At 40.4% G+C, this 23,459-nt stretch overlaps 1 protein-coding gene across 4 annotated transcripts in view; it reads left to right on the top strand.

The window, feature by feature from the left end:
• The window catches only part of GRIA3 (glutamate ionotropic receptor AMPA type subunit 3), a 153,594-nt gene that overhangs the window by 60,804 nt on the left and 69,331 nt on the right, over positions 1–23,459 (top strand). For all 4 annotated transcript variants that reach the window (XM_054214870.1, XM_054214869.1, XM_054214872.1 and 1 more), the window contains exon 4: positions 9,576–9,763. In XM_054214870.1, the coding sequence (XP_054070845.1) occupies positions 9,576–9,763 (188 nt within the window). The remainder of the gene's footprint in view (positions 1–9,575; positions 9,764–23,459) is intronic.

Here is a 23,459-nt window from a genome sequence, read left to right as displayed (position 1 = left end):
TTTCAGAATATTTTTAAAATCAGTACTCACCCTTTGATTGCTATATTTTTTTTAGTGTTCAGAATAAATAAAAGGAAATTAACTTACGGGTTGAGACATGAGACACATTCCAGCTGCAAGGGCAATTAAAATGCTGGATACCAAAGGGTGAGATGTTGATGAAGACAGACTTTGAAAGGCTGATAGCATCTGTTAATGAAAATTCTCAGAGGGAAAAGATTTGTTTGCTCAGGTAGTTTGAGAAACAGAAAGTGTAGATAAAGGTTAGGGAGAGGAATAAATATTTTTCTAACATGATTGACTGAAGGTCAGATAGGAAGAATAATTTTACTATGTTTGAGGACAATTCAGCTAGCATAATTTTTTTCCAAGACATTTATCTGAGGTGAATCCAGTTGGTTTTTTTTCTGATGAATATGTATTTCAATTCATAGTCTGATTACCATAATCTCCTGTGATTGTTTCTTCAAAGGAATAATATTTATCATTTTTTAGACTCAGCAGTTCCAGACATGTTTTTAAGAGAAGGCAGTCAGCAGTACTCTTGCATGCTCATGTAAAAAACCCTATGCATATCATGGCGAAGAATTAACTTGTGTTATCAATAGTTTTAAGTTTGCAGCATACATTGAAATTACATTTTGGCTCTTTAGATTAATGCAGTGATATATGAGGCCAAGTTTTAGCTGTTTTCAAAATCCTCTGCTGTTGATAGGTGGATAAATTTCCTTTTCCCAAAACACTTATTGCCTATAACAAAATAAATGCACTAATATTCTCTCTTGGGTAAAAAAGTTATTTAAGCTTAAAAAATAATTAATTTCCTTTCTCAGATAATAATTCTGCACAATACTTTCCTCTTTAACTCTATTTGTAATTGTGCAACTTTAATGGAAATAATAAATAACACTTTCCATCAGTATCCCGGTTTACTGGGGGCTAGGTAGCTATTCAATTTACTCTAGCAAATAAGATAGGAGGAAAATGTGTTCTGAGATACCATACTGATGTTTTTACTATATAATTTCAGTGACTGGTGTGTTTGTAGGCAGTATAGGAATCTTTAAAAGTATACATTCAACTGTGTTACAGCTTGAAATAAAAATAAATCTAGATACGAATCAGGAGAACCTGAATTTGGAAATTGGCTCTGTTACTAATTCTCTGTATGGGATAGGCCAAATCATTTTTTAATTCTGTGTCAAATTTATTATTTGCCTATTTCATGTGGGAATGTTGGCAATAAATCTGTTAATTTGCAGTGCTTTGAGCGTTATTTGGCATTGTTGTTAACATTATTAATGTTTCTGTAAGAATTTACTGAAAACTGGGTGATGCAAAAACATCTCGTGGGAAGTGCGCTGCTTTGTATTAAGTGTAGACCACTCTGTGGGAGATACAGGCCCAGGTACGATGTACTTCTGAACCATTGAAGCTGGGCTAAAGTGTTTCATTAAGGCAAAGATACATCAGGAGTTTTGCAGGCTCATTGAAGAGAGGAAGGAAATCCATATAGCTGTATCAATGCCGGTGGGAAGGCCAGCGTTAGCGTTTTATACAGGAGCACACCTTTTGTTTCTGAAATAATTCGTTGCACCATCTCACTCAGACCAGCCGCAGTCAAGCCTTGAGAGAAGCAGTTCAACAGCTTGGCTCATCACTGAGAAGCAGCACACTGTCGCCTTGTTTATCAGGTGCCTTTCCATTTTCTATTTTTCTCCAAATCATACGTTAGGCCAAATATATGTCCTTGAAGTCAGTACTGTCGACAAAAGATGAGTTGAATTCACCATGTCTTGCAACATCTGTGCATGCTCTGATTTTGGGTTTTGTAAGCTTTCCCCTTTGAGAACTGGCTTCACATAGAGTGTGTTACAGTTGTTCTGTAGACAAGTTAGGTTTTCTTTTGCAGTCTGATAATTGCTAACTCTGTGATTCCTAATTAGAATCTTTTTGCTGAGATAAATATATAAACACAATTAGATATGTATTTTTAACGTGCAGTAATTAGCCTCATCAGTTGAGTGCTAGTCGACACATTGAGATTTTTCTTCTCTTTTAGTTTCTCAACTGCAGGTAAAAGTTGTGAGTGATAACTGCATGATGATGCCTTACACAACTTCATGTCTGTATTTTCTTCCGTTGATTTCCATGCATGCTGCAAACACAGAAAAATTACATGACATCCCTCTCTTGTGACTATAAAGAGAACCTAAGGGACTGCATCCAAATGTGCCTGAAGTTAAGGACAGACTAAGGCCAAAGCATCTCACTTAGGCCTCACTGTGGTCAACTTGATGGCATCCGACATCAAGAGGATTATGGCTGAGATGCTTTCTATCCGTGGTGGCTAGGTGCGGTTACTTCAGTAAGCACCGCACGGGAGTAATGAAAAATCCCGGCTTTGATGGTCTGAAAGAAATGCTTGGTAATATCTGTGTGTCTTGGTTTCTTCTTTTTTTACCCAAAGAAACTTCTGTTCTGATCGTATCATTCCAAGGCTTTTCAGCTGAAGGCTGGTGCGTTGCAAGCAGCAGAGCCTGCTGTGAGCTGATTCTAGCTTGCACCACACAAGAGACAGTAAGTGAGGCTGCAAAATTGTGTGGTCGTGGGATAGAAGTGCTCAAAGGTGAATAGAAAGGAAAGAAACCACTGCAGAAGGCTGCATCTAGGCAAGGCTGGGATGTTGTATTTAAGGTTATGGTGTTACCTTCCCGATACCATGGTGTGCAGGACTGTACTCAGCAAATGGTTTATTTTGAATTTGCTAATGTCACTTAGAGCATGTCCTTGCTGGAGAATTCAGGACACTCAGGGAAGTTGGTGTTGGGCAGGAATACCATTGGAATTGAACTCCCTAGATTTGCATCCCACTTTATGCGTGACAGTACTGTGCTTACTGCATAGTTTTAGGTTTTTGGCTCTGCTGAACAGAGGCAAAGCTCTGAACTCAGTGTAGAGCTTGACAGATGAAATCTCTCTATACTTAAGCAGTTCGATTATTTTTTTATTCAGATCTCCTAAAGCTTGAAGTTAATTATTTTTAATGCTAATGTAGTTTTACCATTTTCCCATTTGCATGTAACAAAAGTTTTCCTTTTGGGAGGGCTCTCCAGTACCCCTAGGCCCATGTCTCCCAGATCTCAGCATCCTCTGGTGACAGAATGCCCTCACCATTACCTCTGCCAGCTTTCTGATAGTATCAGTATCAAGAGTTCTTAGGAGTAAGTACACAGAGGATACCCTACAGCCCATACCCACTGGACAACACAGTGGTCTTCACCTTCTGTCACTTCTCAAAATACATCATCCCTTTCTCAGATTTTCTGTGCTAGTTCTTCTGCCTTCTCGGCACAATTGTTTACCTGTTAAATTTTTCTCAAGCAGAACATACTCTAGTTTTAAAGTGTTTCCATTTCATCTGTTTTCTGTTACCCATCTGCATCCAGAAACTATAATCGCTCCATTATTATTCCCTCGGAAATATTTAAATAATGATTTGCATAGCAAAGCTAAAACTAGAACACAGCTCTTTTGATAAACTTTGGATCATATTGTTGTATTGAGGTATACCTATCTGCCCGACAGCAGGAGACTTGCCCACATCATTGTGAAAGTCATATGTAAAAGTCGCTTTATGGAGGTGACAGCATTGCTTACGGCATCTTTATGTCTGCCCTTGGTTATTGTACTCTTTGATCCTTTACTACATTACTCTTGTTTTACACTGCCACAGCTTCATTCAAAAACACTGGAGTTGCACTGACCTAAAACTTGAGGAAAATGAGGGGTGAGTTAGATACAAGGTTGTTATGAAAGAACAGATCAAGATGAAATGCGTTCAGAAAGAGCCATTAAAAAAAAAAAAGTCTTTTACTTGCATTCAGCGTTATCCCATCTCAAGCAAATGCGGAGCAGATGGTTCCTGTAAATTCTCCTTCAGAGTCAGGCAAGTTCACATTCACCCAGCCAAGCTGACATATCTGTTTGTGTAGATTTGTGTGTTTATGGATGACAGGTTGCAATAATGTAATATATGTAGAGGGGAAACTAGAGGTTTACTGACTAGAAAAAGCAGAAGAAAAAAATAACATTAGAGTGTGTTTGCTGCTTGGTCTAGAAGGTTGTTTGCTACCAGAATAGTGGAGTGTTACACTTTACATGCTGGTTACCAGATAGAAGTGATCAGGTTAAAATCAGGAGGAATGCAGTTATTCTACTTTTATTTAATAATTTGATCTTACATGTGTTAGACTGCAAGAGGACTCCGGTGTAGTAGTCAGTTGCTGCACCTCTTACTGGTGACTAATTAGTGGCTTGTTCCTTGCTTCTTCCCCTACTATAAAATTGTTAAGCAGACATAGGTTATGCAAAGCATGCTCGCCTAACTGATGTTTGGATTTTGACTGACAGGGAGTGTTTGGGCTTGGCTAGTTGTTTTTTACTCACACCTAACATGCTGATGTGTTTGCTTTTAAATTAGTGCCAGGCTGAGTGCCAAACACACAGAATATCCAAGTATATCTCAATTTACGGACCTCAGGTACACTTGAAATGTAAGCTGGTGTCATAGATTTTGTATTTGTCTTGGGGAAGCACTTGCTTTGATGGCCTCCGTTCTGATGAGTTCATTGTGCCCTTGTCAAACACAGTCCATGCTTAAATCCCTGAAGTTCACTCACAGACCAGAATCTTAGTTCTTTGTATCATGTCCCATAGACGTAGTTCAAAACACAAGTATTCAGACCCGAGCTGCTGTTCATTCAGCTGACACAAACATGCTTCGTGCCAGGAAAATATACCCCTCAGAGATCTTTGGTACACAGCAAGGCAAAAGAAAGAGAGATGGCAAGCAAATGCTCTTTCATAGCTAATAGGAGGCTATGGTCCAAGATCTTATCAGGAACATTCAGGAAAAGAGTGATTTGCATAAGTGGGTAATTTTTTTTCTGTAAGTACTTTGGTGCCAATTGCAAGCGCTCATGTGATGCTACAGATGTTCCAGTGTGGTCGTTTACTCGTGACACATTAATGATTGCTGTTATTTAAATGAGTAAGTTCAGTGATGTCGTATACGGAATTTCATCTGTCTGAGCAAACTGCTCGGATGAATTTTGCTTACGTGGATGTGGGAAAAGTTTCATGAGCTTTTTTAGATGCAAAAGTGAAATGTCCTCTTCACCTGTGTTAGTAGGGTCAGCTGAGAGATGCTTGTATCAAAGGGATGATCTGAGGGACTGGCTTTGCTTCCCTGGCAGAAGTGTGAAGATAGTGGGTGAATTTGTGCCTTAGTCCAGCTGCAGGGAGGACTGCCTAGAATGTAATTCTGTCTGGGTTGTTTAAAGTACAGAGATAGCATTGCAACAAATAATATTTTCCCTGCTTTGAGGGAAATTTATATTGAATGTTTTCCCTCTTTGCAGCCTTCAGTCAGCAAAACTCAAAATACTTGCTTCAGCTCACTGAGTAGTAAGCCGAGCGCTTCTTTTGTTCTAGTTTTCTTAGTTGCCTCCAGCCCAATCATTTTGCAGACTGTTTAGATGAGGGTTAGCGCTTTTAAATCATCAGTATTTTAAGAATAAGCCAGACAATGACACATTTGCATATTAAGGCCAGGATTGTCTAAGCTTTTAGTAGATGCAGTTCAGATTGACTTGTGTGATTGCATTCAGAGATCAGAGGAGCAACCCCTCCCCAGTACAGGGCTAAAAGGCACCGAATTGTAATACAGGTCTGTTACATGACCTGGCAAGTGCGGGCGTCACCATCGTGTGACCAGACGCATTTGTAAATCAGGAAGCCAACATGTTAATAATGTGGTGTTGTGAAGAGATGTGGCGCCATCGGAAGAACTAGCCTCAGAAGCAGCGCTTCCAGAAGAATGCATGCCTTTCATCCCGCTGCTTTTTCACATCCAAGGTATGACTAAGAAAAAAGAGGTTGAAAAATCAGATTGGGGGTTGAATGAATTTCTTTCTGTTGTCTGTGTTAATGACTGTAGAACGAACAACCTCTGAATTTTAGTAATGGTATTATGAACCTGTTTTGAGGTGATCTCATTGCTGTAATCTTCTAGGAGGATGTCATTTTTTCTTGTCTTACCTAATATTTGGGGGCTTTATTGATTGAAGTAGTATAAACTTCAGGGAGGTTGTGGAGTCCCCTTCTCTGGAGATTTTCAAGACCCGCCTGGATGCAGCCCTGAGGGATGTGCTTTAGGCAACCCTGCTCTAGCAGGGGAGTTGGACTAGATGATCTCTAGAGGTCCCTTCCAACTCTGAAGATTCCGTGATTCCGTGATTCCGTGAAACCAGCAACAGAAAGCCTTTCCTGCATGGCTTCATCACAGAGCTGTGGTGAATTATCAGTCCTTTAGTCTTTTGGGGTAGATCTGATGCAGACCATAGAAAAACTACACAGTAGAGGTAGTTGCTGTGTCCGGCTGGTTTCCTTTAGGGTGAATGAGATGAGAGGCGCGCGTGAGAGTTCAGCACCTCCACGGTGCTCAGGGACGAGCACCTCTTGTGAAGCATCTGCACAGCGAGTTTGCTGGAGGGTAGGAATGGAAAAAGCTCGGTGTACAGGTCTGGTCACTGACGTGCACAAAATAGGGAAAATAATTTCCCCATTGAGTACCCCCGAACTGTCACAGCTTGCATTGTTATGCTAAGGAGAAAGAAAATTTCACGTTTGAAGGTAAAACGTTCTTTTTATTTAAACAATCACACTGCTTATGTAACAGCTCTCTTAATGGTAAAGTGCAGCTGGAGCCTGGAACATGTTGTTTACAGAAATACCTTGTAATGGGTAACTGTGAAATGTAGTAAGTGGCACTGAAGGCAATAGGCATGGAGAGGGATGGGAGGCTGGGAACAGTGAACGTGGGTTTGCGTAGATGCGAGTGCACTGCCTTCCTGAAAGCAGGAGGTTTGAACCATGCTTTTGTAAAACAAGGGCAATGGGCTTCGTAAAGGTCATCAGAGGACTGGCCTAATGAGCTGTTGCAGGAAGGGCAAACGGTGAGCAGGGGAGAGGGAGAGGGCCCCAGCCAGGTGAGCTGGCACAGCACAGACGGTGGCCATAGGGAGGATTTCAAGAACTGACAAGGGTGGAGGGGCCTGTGACTGTGAAAACTTGGTGTGACAAGGAGAAACAGGAGGTAGAGAAGACAGAAATGATGAAGCCCTGGAACTTTTTCATGCTAAGATTACTGTAATTATATTTTCATGCATAGGAAAAAGGCTGCTGAGTAACCTTGCTCTTCTCTTTCTTGAAATGATAACCACTGACTAATACACACACATGTGAAGCCACACACGCTCACACCCACACCAACATGCAGTTGCACAAAATTAGGAAAATTGCCCAGCTTTCTTCTGAGATATTCAAGGTTTGACAAAGCGGGCTCTGACTCACAGCGTTAACTGAAACTGGGTGCATGGCAGTCAACCAACGGCGTCTGCTCTCCAGCATGTTCATTTTCACTTATTTCCTTGAGACAATTCATAAGTTTTGTATATGTTACTAGCAAAAAATAGAGCTATAGATGTATTATTTTTTTTTAGTGTCATGTTTTTTATAATATGTTGAGCCATTTTGTTCAATTTGGAGTGAAAAAAAATAGACTTATGGACTGTTTTGTTGTTTACAGCAAGCTCAAGGTTCATACTTAGACATATGAATGATGAAACAAAGTTGTAAATATTCATTACTTAGTGGAATCGTATTTTTAAAAGCACATCTTTGTACACAAAGCATTTGTAAATCCACATTAGTGGTATTTATGTTCCCACATCAGAATTCCTCGTTTGCAGCCAACCAAATATCTTAGGCTTAGATCTTCCTCCTACATGTAATGGAATCACAGTGCTGTCACAGGCATCACAGCCATTTTTGTAAAATATGATGTTAAGGAAGACTGAGTTCATTGTGCTATACATATGTAAATGCCTCCCTTTCAATAGTCTCAGGGGAAAGAAGATGCCAGTAAGAATTCTGAACCAGTGTACATATTAATTGTCACCACCTTTCATGGGATAGTAAAGTGCATTCATACAAAGAAAAGCATTAAGAATCAAAGAGGCTGCACAGGGAAAGTGAAGGCATTTAAGTGAGACTTAAGGAAGTCACATGGTAAATTATAATAATCTAACTGCAATCTAGAAAATCACACTCTTTCCTTGTTTGTGTCTGTAATGAGGTAATGATGCAGATCCTCTGGCTTCAGACAGCCACTGCAGATTTACAGCAGCCTAGAGAAGATGAGACTGCAGCACAAGTTCTTTGTTATTGGTGTGTACCCCTACAATGATATCTGAGTTCAAATAGCTATTGGTATAATTTGAAGCAGTGAACATGTTGTTCCTCAGTAGCTCAAACTCCTTTGAGTGTCAGAAGCGTAGGGGACTGGTTATCACAGAGCACACTTAATTGATTGTTGATCCTGTATGTTTATGTGTTTGTGTGTGTGAAGACATTCTGAGCTTCTGAAATCCGGCTGTGGATCAAAAATCCACAGTATGACTGAATGATTGGACTGAAGGTTTTACAAATAAATTATCTGGATGGAAACACATCTCACAGGGATGCTTCTGTGCAAAGAAACTCCACTGGAAACCACCATGTGTGCTTGAAGTAGATGACCTCTCTCTCTGATTGGCATCTGCACAGATTTGAAACAATTAGAACTATGCAAAGATTTTAATTTCCTGAATCAAAACAGGTAATTCAGCAAATTCCCTGCTACATAGTATAATAAGGGGATGCAAATCAATTTCTGATGGCTCCTACATAGCATGACTTGGAGATTACCACTCCCAGTTCCACCTTTTGCTTGGGGATTTAACTTGAGTTCTGTCTGCTGCCCAGACGTGGCTGTTCACAAGAAATGAAATGCTGTTTGCTTGTATAATTTCCCTCCATGCAGTCTTTGGTCATTCTGTGCTGCTTCTCTCTGTTGAGGCTGCTAAATGAGTTGGTATTACCTTAATGAAAGTATTGAAAGTGTGGTTAATGCTGCTAGACTCCATATTTAAAAACATTTTTTGAAATCAAAGTGAATATCACTAAAATATTCTCTTGTGGTTCGTGGCTCCAATAACCAGTACAATGACTTAATTGGCATTCTTGTGCAGTGCTTGGATCTTTGCCAGTTAATGACCCATTGCTGCAGTCTGCACAGGCAAATTGCCCCTTCTGTCCGGCTCTTCAAGCTGATGGACTTTTGCCCAAGTAGTGGCTGCAGGCTCCTCTTCTCAGCTGGCACGGACCCCAGGACGACCATAAACATCCCTGAAAGGATCATAATATGATATGTTGGACAGATTCTGATACGCCTCACGGTAATATACCACCGAGCAATTCTGCTGAAGTCAGTGACTTTGGCAGTGGCGTAGCTGAAAGAAGAAACTGGTCCCTACACTGTTGCTTTCTCAAGTAATGAAGCACTTGCAGGCTGTAGCTAGTCTGTGTCCCTTTAGATGATGCAAGTTTTTGTGAATCCTTTGTCAAATATTCAACACAGTTCTTATTTTTGTTCTGTTTTCAAATGGTTGCGTTGTCTCTTCCCTCTACAGGATTTTCCATTCTTCAGGCCATTATGGAAGCAGCAGTACAGAACAACTGGCAAGTGACAGCCAGATCTGTAGGAAGTATAAAGGATGTTCAAGAGTTCAGAAGAATTATAGAGGAGATGGACAGGCGGCAAGAAAAAAGATACTTAATTGACTGTGAAGTGGACAGAATCAACACCATTTTGGAACAGGTATATGCTTTTCAGAAATTGTGATCTCTCTGTGACAGACATCATTAATGTTTCCAGAACTGTCTGTTTCTAGAAATTAATTAAATATCCATTGAGATATGAGTCCCAACAACTGTCCGGTTACCTAGTAAAATTAAAATGCCTCAGTGATGCTCATAGTTGGTGGCAGCACTTAATGTAACCTACCAGGAAATGTCTCTGTGATATTTTTTCCCAAATGTTAATAATGAATTATTTTTAAGTAGGTTAAGAACCTAAAACCTCAGCTGCCAGAGGAACATTTCTGGCATCTGGGCTACTTGTCGGGATTGCAAGACAGGTGCAGTTGGTTGAGTGGAACACGAAACAAGAAATAAAAAGCCAGTGAAGTAGTTTTGAATCATGTTAAAGAATTCCCAAATGGAAATATTGCTAATGAAAAATTCAGCTGATAGTCCAAACAGCTCATTAGCACTTTCTGGTACATAAAGCCCTTCCCTCTACACAGCCAGTGCTGTTGACAGGCTTAAATTGTGGGTGATAGAGTCTAAACACCTTTACTGGGAAAGATGCACTTTTGGGTGACTGCTTTGTTATTGCATGGCCTTCCCAGTGTTTGCTTTCTCTCAGAGGAATGGCCGTACCCCCTGGCCATCCCATGGTGCCACCCAGAATGCCTGTGCCACTGGCTCTGCTGTACAACGTGCTTGAAGAGGTATAGTTACAGCTACACATTGCAGGGAGCAGAAGCAGGACAGGTCCCTGCTGCCTGGGCTCACAGCAAAGCTGGTGTTGGTATGGAACCAAATCCATGATTCTCATTTATTCGTAGGTATGTGGGAATTCACTTACAATAAGACTGAAAAACCCTGTGATTATTGCCACTTCAAAAAATTTAGCCGTGGGTTTATAGTATGGAATAGATCAGAAGTAACGTTTTAATTTCATGAAGCATTAGCATATCTCTTAGAAATGTTGTATTGTAAACTAGCAGCAAACTGACCTCAGTGCCATAAATACTGGGAAATGGAAAAGCTATATTCACTGAGTTCCTTCTCAAAATATTCAGTTCTAGTCAAGCCTTGAGGTGCCTCACTGAGGGCCAGTCTGCGGGGACTGAATCGCTGTAGTCGTGGCCAGGTCCCATAACTGCAGGTTACAGGGGGCAACAGGAAGGAAAGAGGTGCTCAAGAGAATGTAGTACAAGCCAGTGGTGGTCTGTAACTAACAGCTGGTGTCATTATGATACTAGTACACAGCATTGCATTTTCCACTGTATTTTTAGTCAAAATGGTGAGTGCTCTCTTTAGGGAAATTCATACTGCAAAGTGCAAGAAACTTCTATCTTCCCCCCGGCCCTTTCATTTGCTCCTGTTCTTGCAAAAGATGCAGAACACCATACCCACAGCCCACTCTTCAGAAAATTATGCAGGAGAGCACCCCTGAGCCAAGCTTAAATAGCTGTTTGGGCTCACTCTCAGCTGGGGAACAGGCCTTTTGTTGATCTAACTCCATTTACGTTTTGTTCTCTCTTTCTTATACTGTGCAAGTGAGAGAAAAAAAAATAATCAAACCATTCCAGTGCCTAAAACAAAAGCTATATACCAAGCAAACCATATTGCAAAAAAATGGTGAACTCTGCTTCTCTCCTTCTTCTGCAAGCATTCTAAATTCAAACCTAGTGAAGTTTTAATTTTATTAAATGTTTGATTCATCTTTCTATCAATGTGTGTAGCATCTGTGTAACTAAAGATTTACTGTTGGAGCCTCCAGGTTTCCCCAAACTCTACAGTACGCTGTACACTACTCACACTTTTGCATCACTGAAGCCTTTCTATTGTCATTATTGCATTGATATAGCCCATCTCTGTACTGTTAACTGACTCTATTATGCCTGCTGTCCATCTTTTGAACTTTATTTACACAAAATTATGGCGTTTCCTTGAAATCTTTATCCTAAATTATCTCCAATATTTCTAAAGGTCTTAAAACTTTCTTGCAGTTGGATTTTAGGACTGTATCAACCAGTTTTAGCCAATTGATTGAGCACTGTCAGTCCATTATTTTGCAATCAAATCCTGTGGACATTTTCACACATAAATACTATGTCATATATGTTGACCCATTGATGTAATGTGACTGTTTCTACTTAATTTCATTGAAGATACTCATGAGGAAAATTGCTGGAAATGTCTGAATCAAAAATGGATTTAGAACTTTTTGTTTAGGAAGCCAAGCTAGATAGTAAAGCAAACTAAACCTACCTGCTGAGATAAATACTGTATTACTAATCAGGTCTTTTTAGCAATCTAACAAGAGGAGTCTGGTTATGTAGCACTTTTTTTTGAGTATTGTCCCATTTATTTTACTGGGACCATGCACTTGACAAAGAATTGCCTGAGTAGATCCCAGGCTGGCGCCTCTGGTGCTAAAAATATCTTCTGAAAATAATTTCCAGAGGTTTTTTTATCTGATACTGAAAAGCAATGACTTAAGTTTCTGCAGGGAAAGTCAGTAATGGTGGACCCCAGGTTGATAGCTGAACAATTATTGGTTTTAGGCTTTTCCTTTCATTTCGTCTGCTTACCTTGTTATGTTCTCATAAAGTAGTTAAAAAATCTCACAAATATGTGTGGTACTTAAATCCAGCCAGCCAGTTTGCTCAAGGGAGTGGTGAGTTGTCTTCTTTATAGCCAACTATATTTGCTGATAGCATACCATTGAGGGGGAAGATAACTCTGGATTTACATATTTCAAATCTAGCATTTTATTGCAGTTTAGAAAGTCAAGTCGGTGCTTTCTGTGGAGTCTAGAAATTCTGCTCAGCTAAGAGGCAGTAACATCTGAGCATGTTAACAGGAGGCTGACTGCACAACTGCAGGTGGCTTTGGAGAGCTTTTTCCCAATGAGAGCAAAGGGAGGGCAAGACTCTCTACCTGTTATGGCAGAGTACTGATGGACAAACTCTGTCCCACAGAGCATCGGCATAGGCTGCCTCAGTCCAGCTGCCTTTCCATCCCTCTCCTTTTTTTGTCCTCCTCAGGAGCACATCTTCAAAGGCCAACCCTCCCATCACTTTCTGGGGGTGGTGCCTCCCTCCAGAGTGGGGGTTTGCTGTGGTCACTATGATGGGGATGTGTGGCACCCACCATTTCATTTTCTCAGGGACAACAGCAGCATTTGCCAGGGACTCTGGATTTCAGAAGCTTAAATAGGACTTATTCAAGAACAAAAGTCATAGCAGAAATAAACAGACGGTAAACCACTAAACAGTCTACACACGTGCTGAGTTTGCTATCAGACTTTTGGGCTCTTGGCCAGGCCATTCGGCAAGCTTGTCAGTTCTCTGCTCCAGAAACCACATATCATGGCTTTGTGTTAGTGCTTGGATTAAATAAGAGTGACCTCTTCTCCTGTATTAGGCTGGTCAGTGCGTGCAGTTCTCTTCCTTTGATGCTTTTTTCAACTGGTTCAAACCAGGGTATACCTCTCTTCCAAAAGTATAGGCTTATCTAAAGACAGGTACTCATCTGAAGATTTTCTTCAGAGACTTCAGGTCCTGCTGGAATACTCTTTACATTCCTCCAGCAACATAGAGACATGTGGGTCAGTGACCTTGAGTATTCCATATGCCTTTAGCATCTGGCACATCTGTATGTCCCTATGTTTCCAAGATCTGAAACGTGTCATATGAAGAATTTCTCTTCTCAGGGCTGGCTGGTACCCAGGAAAGGTTCTCTCCCAGATGTCTCCCCCTGGTATGTAAGTGTAAAGTAGGGGAAAGAGGACACCTCAGCTCGTACTCTGCCTGGGTAACCTGTTTTGTGCCAGGTTTCCCTCCGCAGCACATCTCGTTTCATTCCCTCTTCAAAAATCTTGTGACGGGCCCCATATTGTGTCCTAGAGGTGGATGCCCTGCCCAAATCACCTCTGACCCTGTCTCTTCAGCTGCAGAGTGAGGGGAATTAGAGAGATTAATGGTCGTTCTGTAAGTTATCATCTATTTGTTCACTTGCCCTATGGTTCTATAACCATTGAGCAAGTGGATCCATATCCGTCCTTCCACAACAAAACTATATCCAATCAAATCATCTAGTGGCCTCTCAAGCATACAGATAGCAACACTTATGTCATGCAAAATTCATGAGCTCCCCACGCTTCTTGTCCCTTGATGCTAAAATATTCCAGTATTCCTTCACAGATAGATATAAAATTTTGTTCTCATATACAGAAGAACATTTTCTTCTGAGAACTAACAGTAAGCTTTAGCCTGTTCAACTGTGTATTTAGAGACATATTTTTGAGTTAAGAAATATGTTTTTCTTATTCCCAAGATAACAAGCTGTATTTCAGACTAGAGTGGCTTTGTGTCCATTTAGAAGAAAATCTCCTGAGGGAAAATAAGGAGGAAGAAACTCTATTCAGGATCAAAATGGTGAAACTTTACAAAAGACCTGTTTATTCCAGAGACTGCATGCTTTTATCAAAAGGACACTATCTCCAAACATAGTCATGAAGGTTAGGCTCCAAGGCAATCTCTGTACTGAGTCGAGGTATCTCACAAAGCAGAAGGAATATTACAGTAGAGAATGCAGTCCCCAAAATTTTACAATGACAGTCAAACCATCAAAGACTTGAAGTAAAGCATCCATAGGATTAAGAAGGGTTATCTGATTGACTGAACTCTGTCCATTGCAAGCACTCACTATGGTTTGACCTTTGAGTCTGAAATTTTGAGATTAGGAAGATGGTCTGCGGGTTTTTGGTACAGCCCCAGCTGCATCCTTCTGCAGACCTGTTCAGATCTCAGCGGACTGTGCTCACTGCAAAACAGCTTTCACATTGGGGTGTCATAAGAATAAATACAAAACCGGAGTAGTCGAGTGACCAATGGCCATTAAAAAGTACAACAATAAGGAAAAATGTAAGTGAAAAAATCAATGCCTTTTTCATGTAAGCTTCTTTGTTTATGTGTTACGTTATAAACAGTCTGGTATGAGTTTGCCTGTATTCTCTGTAGCAATTAAAAATATAATAACTGCCTATAAACACAGTGGGATGCTAGAAGGAGGAGCAGAGCTAAGGGCAGCTTCAGCTTCTGCTTTGCTTATGAACCCCAGTGATGCTGTGTCCTCGGAAAGTACGGTGTGCACGGAGCACTGCCTCCAGAGCAGTGGGCCACCACCGCCTTCTCCGGGGCTCGGTGCCACGGCCGTGTCACAGCATGGTTTTATCCTTTGTGTGGAGCTGTATGGAGCAGAGGAGGAGGTTCAGCTGAGGCTCCGAGAGTATATTTGATATGTACAGTGTTGTGTAATGTCACTCAAAAACTGGTACAGCACATTTTTACATTTCCAATGAACTAGAAATTTAAAATTTAGGGCATTTCTTCATTAGGCGCCCATGAGTATTGTTGAAACCAGGTTCTAAAGCAGAATGAAAGGTCACTTCTTCCCCTTCACATCCAGAGAGTTTCAGCAGCTCACAGGCGCATCTGGGCGTGTGGGGAGGAAAGGGGAATTACTTCGGTTAGTCAGAACATAGCTAGTGGAAGGTAAGTAAAAAACGGGCATATGTCAAAAGCGACAGCTGCATCTGCCTTAAAGGGGCTGCTTCTATCAGCTGTAAAACTAATAAAGGGCCAGAGATGGATTGCTAAAGCAGAGAGAAATAACACCTTGGGTTAATCTGCCCCACATATAGCACATTTCACACATACCTGAGAATGTCTCTCTAAAGCCGTCATCCAGACTTCATAAAGCAGGGCAGGTTCCAAATGACAGGAATTTAACAGAGTATTAGTCATCCTGCAGAACGACTGAGGTAATGGCACACAAAGCTTAAAAGTGTTCAAAAGACATTAAAGCACAGTTTTAAATGTATCTGATCACTAATAATAATAATTAATACAAAATGTCTCACCGTAAGTGTGCAAGCTGCCGTATGTAGAAGGCCGCTGCCAAGCAACTCTGGTTTCTTATGCCAGAGGCGTATGAACCTGAAGTCACCATTAGAGTTTTTATTTTTATGTGATAGTAGCAATTACTCATTTTATGTTTTATGATAATTCATGGGATATAAATGCACACACCAATGCACACACATGCATCTGCTTTTGGTATTTTGCATATTTTTACCACAACATTTGTAGTATGCTTTTATGCAGTTACAGGCGTATTTATATGGCAACCTCTGCATTGCCATTAAATGTACAGAGAGCCAAAATCTTTTCTCAGTTAACACTGCTGCAAGTATAGAGTCAACCATTATCCTGAACATTATCCTGGAGACAATATTTAAATTGATACCATTGTGCTCATAGAAAGATTGTATTTGCTTTGAACTTCAGTTAATAGGTAGCTGTAAAAGCGCAATTTGCTGCATAGTTCGCCATTCTTTTCAGCTTTTCAGTGCACAGAATTTGTGCATGTGTGTTTGCCCCTAGAAAGCCCTCGGAGGGTCCCACTCATTATTTAGCCCGTGTCCACATCGCATGAGCTGCTTCTGCAGCTGGTACTAATTGTTACCCTGGTTGACAGTCTCAGTAGAAAAGTTGAGCCTGAGGGCCATTTGCGAGAGCCTCTCGCTCCTGCATTGGATGTACTTTGGAAGCAAATGTACACACTGATGCTTCCGTGCCATACCTGGACTGTGGGGAGAGGATTTGGTCTTCCATTAGCTGTACCAGTATTTTTCAGAAACAACATTCACAAGAAGTCTTTTAAAGATACAGAGTATTTGAGGAAAAGGGAGAGCTGGCTAGAATTTGCTCAACATGTGACCTCCTGAGTTTTTTTGTCCCACTGTATTTGTCCATCTCCCCATCCCTAATAGCTCTGGGAATCTTTTTCACCTCTTCTAAACTCCTGGCTGATTTTAAAATTCCTCACTCACACATCTCTTCCAGCTTTTAAAAATCAGTATTGTATAGAAGTTGCTTTGTTACAGTCCTAGCATTTAATGTGGTTCTTTCTTCTCCATATAAAGGATAAACCCTTTCATCTTTGCAGACATTACCTTAATTTCTGCATCTGTCTCTCAAATAGTTTAATGCTTGAAACTCTGCTTCTAACCAAAAGCTTTCCTTAATTAGTTTCCAAGGCAACCATCTTGGCGACAATTCAGATGAACCAACTGCAGGGAGAGGAAGGAAACACACTATCAAAATGAATAGTAATAGCACAATACCACTGTGCAAACAGGCGTCGTACATCACCAGAGACAACGTGATAGTTCTGGTGTCTCATAAGTTCATTTACAAGGGAAGAAGTCCTAACTCAGTAAAAGAAAAGCTGCACAAGAACGTGTTTCTTTTTTTCACAGCTGACTAAGCCAGGATTAATGGATTTGGTGCAATACGAATCACGTATCTGGGAGAGGAAGAGAACCCCTGGTGCTTTTCAGGGCCCTGCATGCACCAAGATGTTCCCAAGTACATTTCATAGAGCTCTGTTACACTACAGCTTAAATAGCAAGATTTTGGGAGTGGGGACCACCCCACTGGGCTTTTTTAGCCCAGATGCTGGTGGTGCAGTATGTAAGTCACTAGCAACTGATAGCTCCAACCTCGCAGGGGAAAAGTCCCTAAATATGAGGTCCCTAGGTGTGATCCAAAGCTATGGTGCATTTGCTCTGGGCTACAGATGAATCTGGATGAGGCCATAATATGGCAAAGATCCATCCCAGTGCAAATCACTCACTGCTTGTAATTATACATTCATACATGATTCCTATCTCTTATCCCACCTTCATACCCGTGCAATTCCACCAGCCTCCCTGGAGCAGATTAAAGCTATAAGGGGTAGAATTTTAGGCCCTATAAGTCATCAACTAAACCTCAAATATAAACTCATCCCACAGTATTCAACCAGTAATATGGAAAACAGCATAACAATTTCAGAGGAAGTTAATGTTCCCAGGCTTAAAAAAAGCCCATGTTACTAAATTAAATTTTTTTGCGTCACATCACGGGCATGCATGTGTCGGTATAATGGCATATGTACTACTGTTTCTTCTAAATCATCTAATGAATAAAATTATCAACAATATACATAGACCCTTAAAAATACCCTGAGTATCTTCTGTCCTGGGAGAATGCATGTAAAGAATCAGAAAGGAAAAATATTGCTGTAACTTTATTACCTCGTATGAGTAAAATGGCCTCCCCTGCTGCATAGACTAAGTCTAGTAAAAATAAATTAACTCTTTGCAATCTCTTTTGGTTCATGCTTTACGCACCAAGTTATATGGGGAATACTGCAGAACGCTGTTTATAGCAAAGCAGAATAAACCTCTCAGACTCTCAAAGCATTGAAAGAGCAAATTGAATGCAATTCTAGTCACAGTAAAATTCCATTTATAATAAAAGGTATAAGAAAAAGTAACATTGTTTTTCCTAGAATAGGTTGCACTGGTTTTTATTTTTTTTTCTTAATTTCATAGGGCATTTAAAAAGGAAAAGGAAAGCTCAAAAGAAAAAAAAAAAGAATGGCTACTATTCAGTATTTTTTGGTCTGCTTGAAGGCAGCGCTGTGCAGTACAAAACCCCTTCCAAAAGATTCTCATGTGAGCATTGGGACTGAATTACTGCGACACTTCTGGGTTATATCCAAATAATAGTTTGAAGTGATCCTGACATGCAGTAATGGTTTATATAAGCAGAATTCTGTTTCCAAGGACTCTTGTTTAATTCCAGGGAGTAATAGTGAGATTTTACTCTGACATGCTGATGGGAGGTGTGGACAAAATAGGAAATTTACGTATTTTTAAAATGAAAAGTGTGTGCCTCAGTTTACCTAATTTCTTCCTCTCTTCTCCTGACAGATATACATCCTTTTATATTTTGAGCAGCTAAGACTGAAGGAGTTTCATTTTCCTTGTGGGATATGAGAAGAAGAAATGAGCATTGTTTATGTTTATTTGTGGTTGCAAGAGAGTGTACTCTTAAGAATGTTCAACATACATTTTCACTGTATTGAAAGCCAAAAAGGACAGTTAGATATCATCTCCTGTGTCACAGGGATTAGGCACATGATGCAAATATCACTAAAGAACTGCTTGTTAGTGATGTGCCGAGAGTGCTGAAGCATTTGTGATTCCTGCATAAGGTTTGGAAAGTAAGAATAAATGTAAGATTACTATTATTAATAGTCTTTGTGAAAGTGACTTCAGGCGTTTTGAAACTTAGTGAAGGTTTCTAGTCTGGAAGTCAGTTTTGATAGGGCTGATTTTGATATACCCGATGTGGACTCGTAGATTCTACAGTGAGAGCATCCACAACTGCCAAGAAGCAAAGAGGTAGCGTAAGTAAAGAGAGCGTATGTGAAGCTGGAAATGAGGATGTTACTGTGATGGGACCATCTTACGTGGGATAGGAGCTGGTTGCGTTGTAGACTGAAGGAAATTTAACTGTGAATGTTACTAGGGAAAGGCAGTCAAGTCTAGCGGTACAGCCAGGTGCTCTTGTTTGCTCAACTTTTCTGAGCTAAGAATTGACTAAGAAATACCAGTGCCTTTTGAAAAGGTACTGGTGTGTCAGTGAAAAGCATGTGATGGTTACTAAGAAGCTTACCCATCTGAGCGGTTAACATAAATTCCTATTATTTTGGGCTCTCTAGAGTATTGGAGCAGAGATAGCAGCAGTACCTATTTGTTCTCGGGTTAGCAAAACCTCATGTCTCTTCTCAGAGGTGGTGAACTTAGGCTTAAGCAGCGTAAGATGTATTTCCACAGGGCCTTGACTGATGAACAGGAGTGGCCTTTGATGGGGTGAGATACAAGATAGATTAATATTTCAGAATTTATCAGAAGCAGTAGGAAGACAGAATACAGCAAGAATCTTTCTTTGTGTACCTACTATGATTTCAGTTTCCCTGAACACTTTGGAAGATTCATGTAGAGAAACAGAAGTTGCAGAGTCCCAAATGCACTACCAAATCAGTTGTCTTCTAAAAAGTAATTCAAACTTTGATGACAACAGTGTATTGAAAAGCTTGAGACCCAAGTAATGGTTGAACATTGTACCAAAAAATTCTGTCAGATCAGAGAACATAACCCAAATCCCTTGACATCACGGTTGCTGACCTTCTGGTAGTGTCTGACCGGAGAAGGGTTATAGCCCAGAAAGAGGGAGGAAGACAGAACGCTGAGCCGGCAGATGTAGAAGATGAAACCAATGGGGAGAGTACTGTAGCATAGCTGGTTTGTCAGCGTCGAATTAAAGCAATTCTGACACTCAACACAGAAAGCTTACTGTGATTTGAAATTTCATCTACACATTTTTTTTTCAGTTGTTTTTTATGAGACCTGAAGTCTCTATGTGAAATTGCAGGCCAGTTTGGAACTTAAGATTTCACAGAGACTTGAGAAAGCACTGGAATCTGTATGAAATTACCTTGGATGTAAAATCACTCCATTATGAACATTTTTCAAGGGAGGATCTTTCTCAAAAGAATATACTAGAACTGTGTAGACAATTAAAATATGGCCTCCTTCCTAAAATGATCTATGTGTGGAAATTACTGCTGCAGAGTAATATATTTAATTAAGTCATGTGCTTCCCGTAAATACAACTGTAAAAATTCCTCCACAACACAACTGTATTTTTACTTTCTTATTCTCACCCAAGAAGCTAAAGAATTCACTAATTACAATTTTCCAACACATAAATCTCTTCAAGGAAGCTCTCTGGGAACAAGTATCTCCTCTTGAGATTATCTTGGCAAAATAAGGGGCAAAGGTCTCAGCAATTTTGAGTGTCCCTTTCATACGCTACAAAGAATTTTTGTTATGATTGTAACAACCCCCCATATCTGATCTTGGTTTTAGTGGAATAGCTGCAAGTGATGAAGGATAGCTTAAGTTTTGATTGATTCTGACATGAAGGTCTTTGTGCTGAAGGACGTGACTTGTGAAGAGAGATGCATTCCTGAGAGCTGTAGCACTGTTCTCATCTGTCTAATCAAAGAAGAGGTTTTCATATAAAGACAAGTTTATTTAATGATTTTTATTCACTTTAAAGAGTAAATAATTGTGATTATGAATGTCAATTACCAGGGATCATAAAACTCTTCATCTCAGTGTCCTCCAGGGTCTGTTGTTTTGCAGTAGAGTATGTCCTTTAACAATAACTGTGCCAACAGATTAGTTAATCTGACAATATTGCTAAGTCACACCAAGGAAAATGAATTCAGGAAAACTGTTTCAGGGCACAGAAAATTCACAGAAAACTTTTTCATCACACTGAAAGAAATCAGGAGAAAGTATGATGCCTCAGAACCTGTGCTGCAGTTTGTAATTTTTTTCCGAAGTAATTTCTAATGTAACCTTTTACGCACAAATTAAATGCATATTCCACCACACAATCTTCAATCAGCAAATGTCAGATTTGTTCTGGGAAAACAAAGTTTAGCCATATGGAGGGAGAACGAAGTACAATACAACTTTCAGATGCTGCATTTAATTATCCTCCAAGGACCAACATGCACAACCATCATCTATCTGGAGATGGCCTGAAAGTAAAATTTCACTCTTGATGTGACTGTCATCAAGGAAAGAGGCAAGGGAGAGAAGGGCACAAGAAGGGGACCAGAAAGCAAAAAACTTCAATAAAATGCTTCAGAGGCATCCCATTCCACCATGCACGTTTTTGTTCCCTTCTTCTAGGAGACTCCTATTCCCTAGGAAATTATCTCCTATGAGAGACATATTGTGGAAGAGCCAGAAGCTGTTTGAAGAGTGTTTTATAAGCCAAAACAAATGATCTTGATACTCTGCTATAGAGGAAAGTAAGATTTTGGTTATGAGGTGTAGTCACAAACATACAATGTGGCAGTTGCATGGATGTAAAATTCTTAGGTTCATATACTGCACAAAAATACAAAATACAGCAATTGGGACTGTGTATGGATTTATGACATTCCCTAAAGGACATGAAGCCTCCAAAATGGTGGATGAATTAATCTCAACTATATATCCAGTTATTTTTGTCTGCAACAAATAATACGTGTGTAGAATCTTCATCTTAATATTTAACTAATTCTTCATTTAATATTTAATTCAAATTTAATGTAGTATTCATTCTTCATATAAATGAAGTCATTGTTTACCGCATATTTTACAGCATCACAATCCCTGGTGGCGAGATTCCCATCCCATTAATACTAAGTGAAGAAATGAATCGCCTTCCCTGGGTTTGCACTGCAGTTACAATCATGAGGTTTTGACCCTTTGTGTGAGGGAAGCCACTTTTACCAAACACGGAAATGGCTTTATTTCCATGGAATTAAAGGCAGGACAAGTATCACTTGTTTGGGTGTGACAGACCACCACTAGCTGTGACATACCTTTTGCCACTGCAGGATTGCAGTTCCTTTGGAACCTCATATGTTGGTGCTGGTGGTGTTGGTGTGATAGAAAGAGACAAAATCATGACACCAAAAAAGCTATTTTTTTCAAATTTACTCAGGGAAGATCTAGCCTTATCTAGTGTTTATAATCCTCAAAGGGAACTCGCTCTCTCTGCTGGAGCATGTGTGTATTGGAAAACAGGGGAGTGGGCATGGCAATCTTACAGTAAAATGGATCTACTGAGGTTACAAGGGATCTCATTTTTACTATGGCATCTGCTTAGATGAGGAAAATCCTGTTCACATTTCAGGAGAGCTTTTATTTTCTGTTCTCCTCCTATTTATCCTACTCTTATCTGGAAAATTTACATGACAGGGGGTGACCTGTACAGAGTAAACATAGTGAGGAATGATTATGTGTGGCTGTCAGACGCTATTGTGCCTTTGCCCACATGGTAACGCTGTAGAAGGTAACGGCATTGCTGTTAGCAGTGCACTGACCCCAGACAACTGAAGTGCTGTGGCCACAAGCCCCATGGGCAGCTCCCCCACTGCAGCAAGGGTCTACAGGAGGAGATGGAGGCCAGGGAGAGGACTCTCTTCCAGGTGAAGGGCTGCTTTAGTTTCTCATTTTCTTGAGCGGTAGAAACAGAGCTGAGATGCATTACATTGCAGATGCCACTTAAGATAAGCTAAACGTCCTTGCTGACATACTAACATACTGACAAGAACTTTTTGGGCCTCACTTCAGCTTTTATTGAACTAATTGGACTGTCACCCTGATGCTCTCTTCCTCCCCTTTCTTAAGTGCACCCTGAAGACCAAATTAGGCGGTGCCACTGGTTCAGTAGGGTGCTGCATCACAGGGCACTACTTTACAGTCATGCAATCCAGTATCAGGTAGGAGCTACCCCGATCTGAGATAACCTTTAAGTAACTCCATCCTCAGAATAGAAATACTGTCAATAGGGATAGAAACTGGAAGACACCTGACCTGATACCCATTAGAGAAGACAGTGTGCTCCACAACAATTTAAGCTTGCCAGACAGTTGTTGCCATGCTTGAGGTAGCAAGGGCTTGTTATCCGTGCTGTTCCCACAAAGTGCAGTCAACACTGATAGCTGATCCTGACAATGCTGTTGAAATGGTTTTAGACCTGAGTCCATTTATCTCTTTTGCTTGTTTGCTGCTGAAAAGGATCATGCCGTCACTTCTGGCATTTGCACACTGCTTTGAAGGCAAAGGTGTCATAACTGTATTTCTATGGCAAGGTATGAAGGCACATTACTGCTCAACTGGAGGTATCTGAGCTCTCCTGTCCTCAGAAACTTACACATATACTTAAAAATTGGTAGAAATGGTTGAAGTT

The sequence above is a fragment of the Rissa tridactyla genome, chromosome 9 (genome assembly GCF_028500815.1).
Source record: "Rissa tridactyla isolate bRisTri1 chromosome 9, bRisTri1.patW.cur.20221130, whole genome shotgun sequence".
NCBI classification, from domain to species: domain Eukaryota; kingdom Metazoa; phylum Chordata; class Aves; order Charadriiformes; family Laridae; genus Rissa; species Rissa tridactyla.
This window is presented reverse-complemented; position numbering and strand designations above follow the sequence as displayed.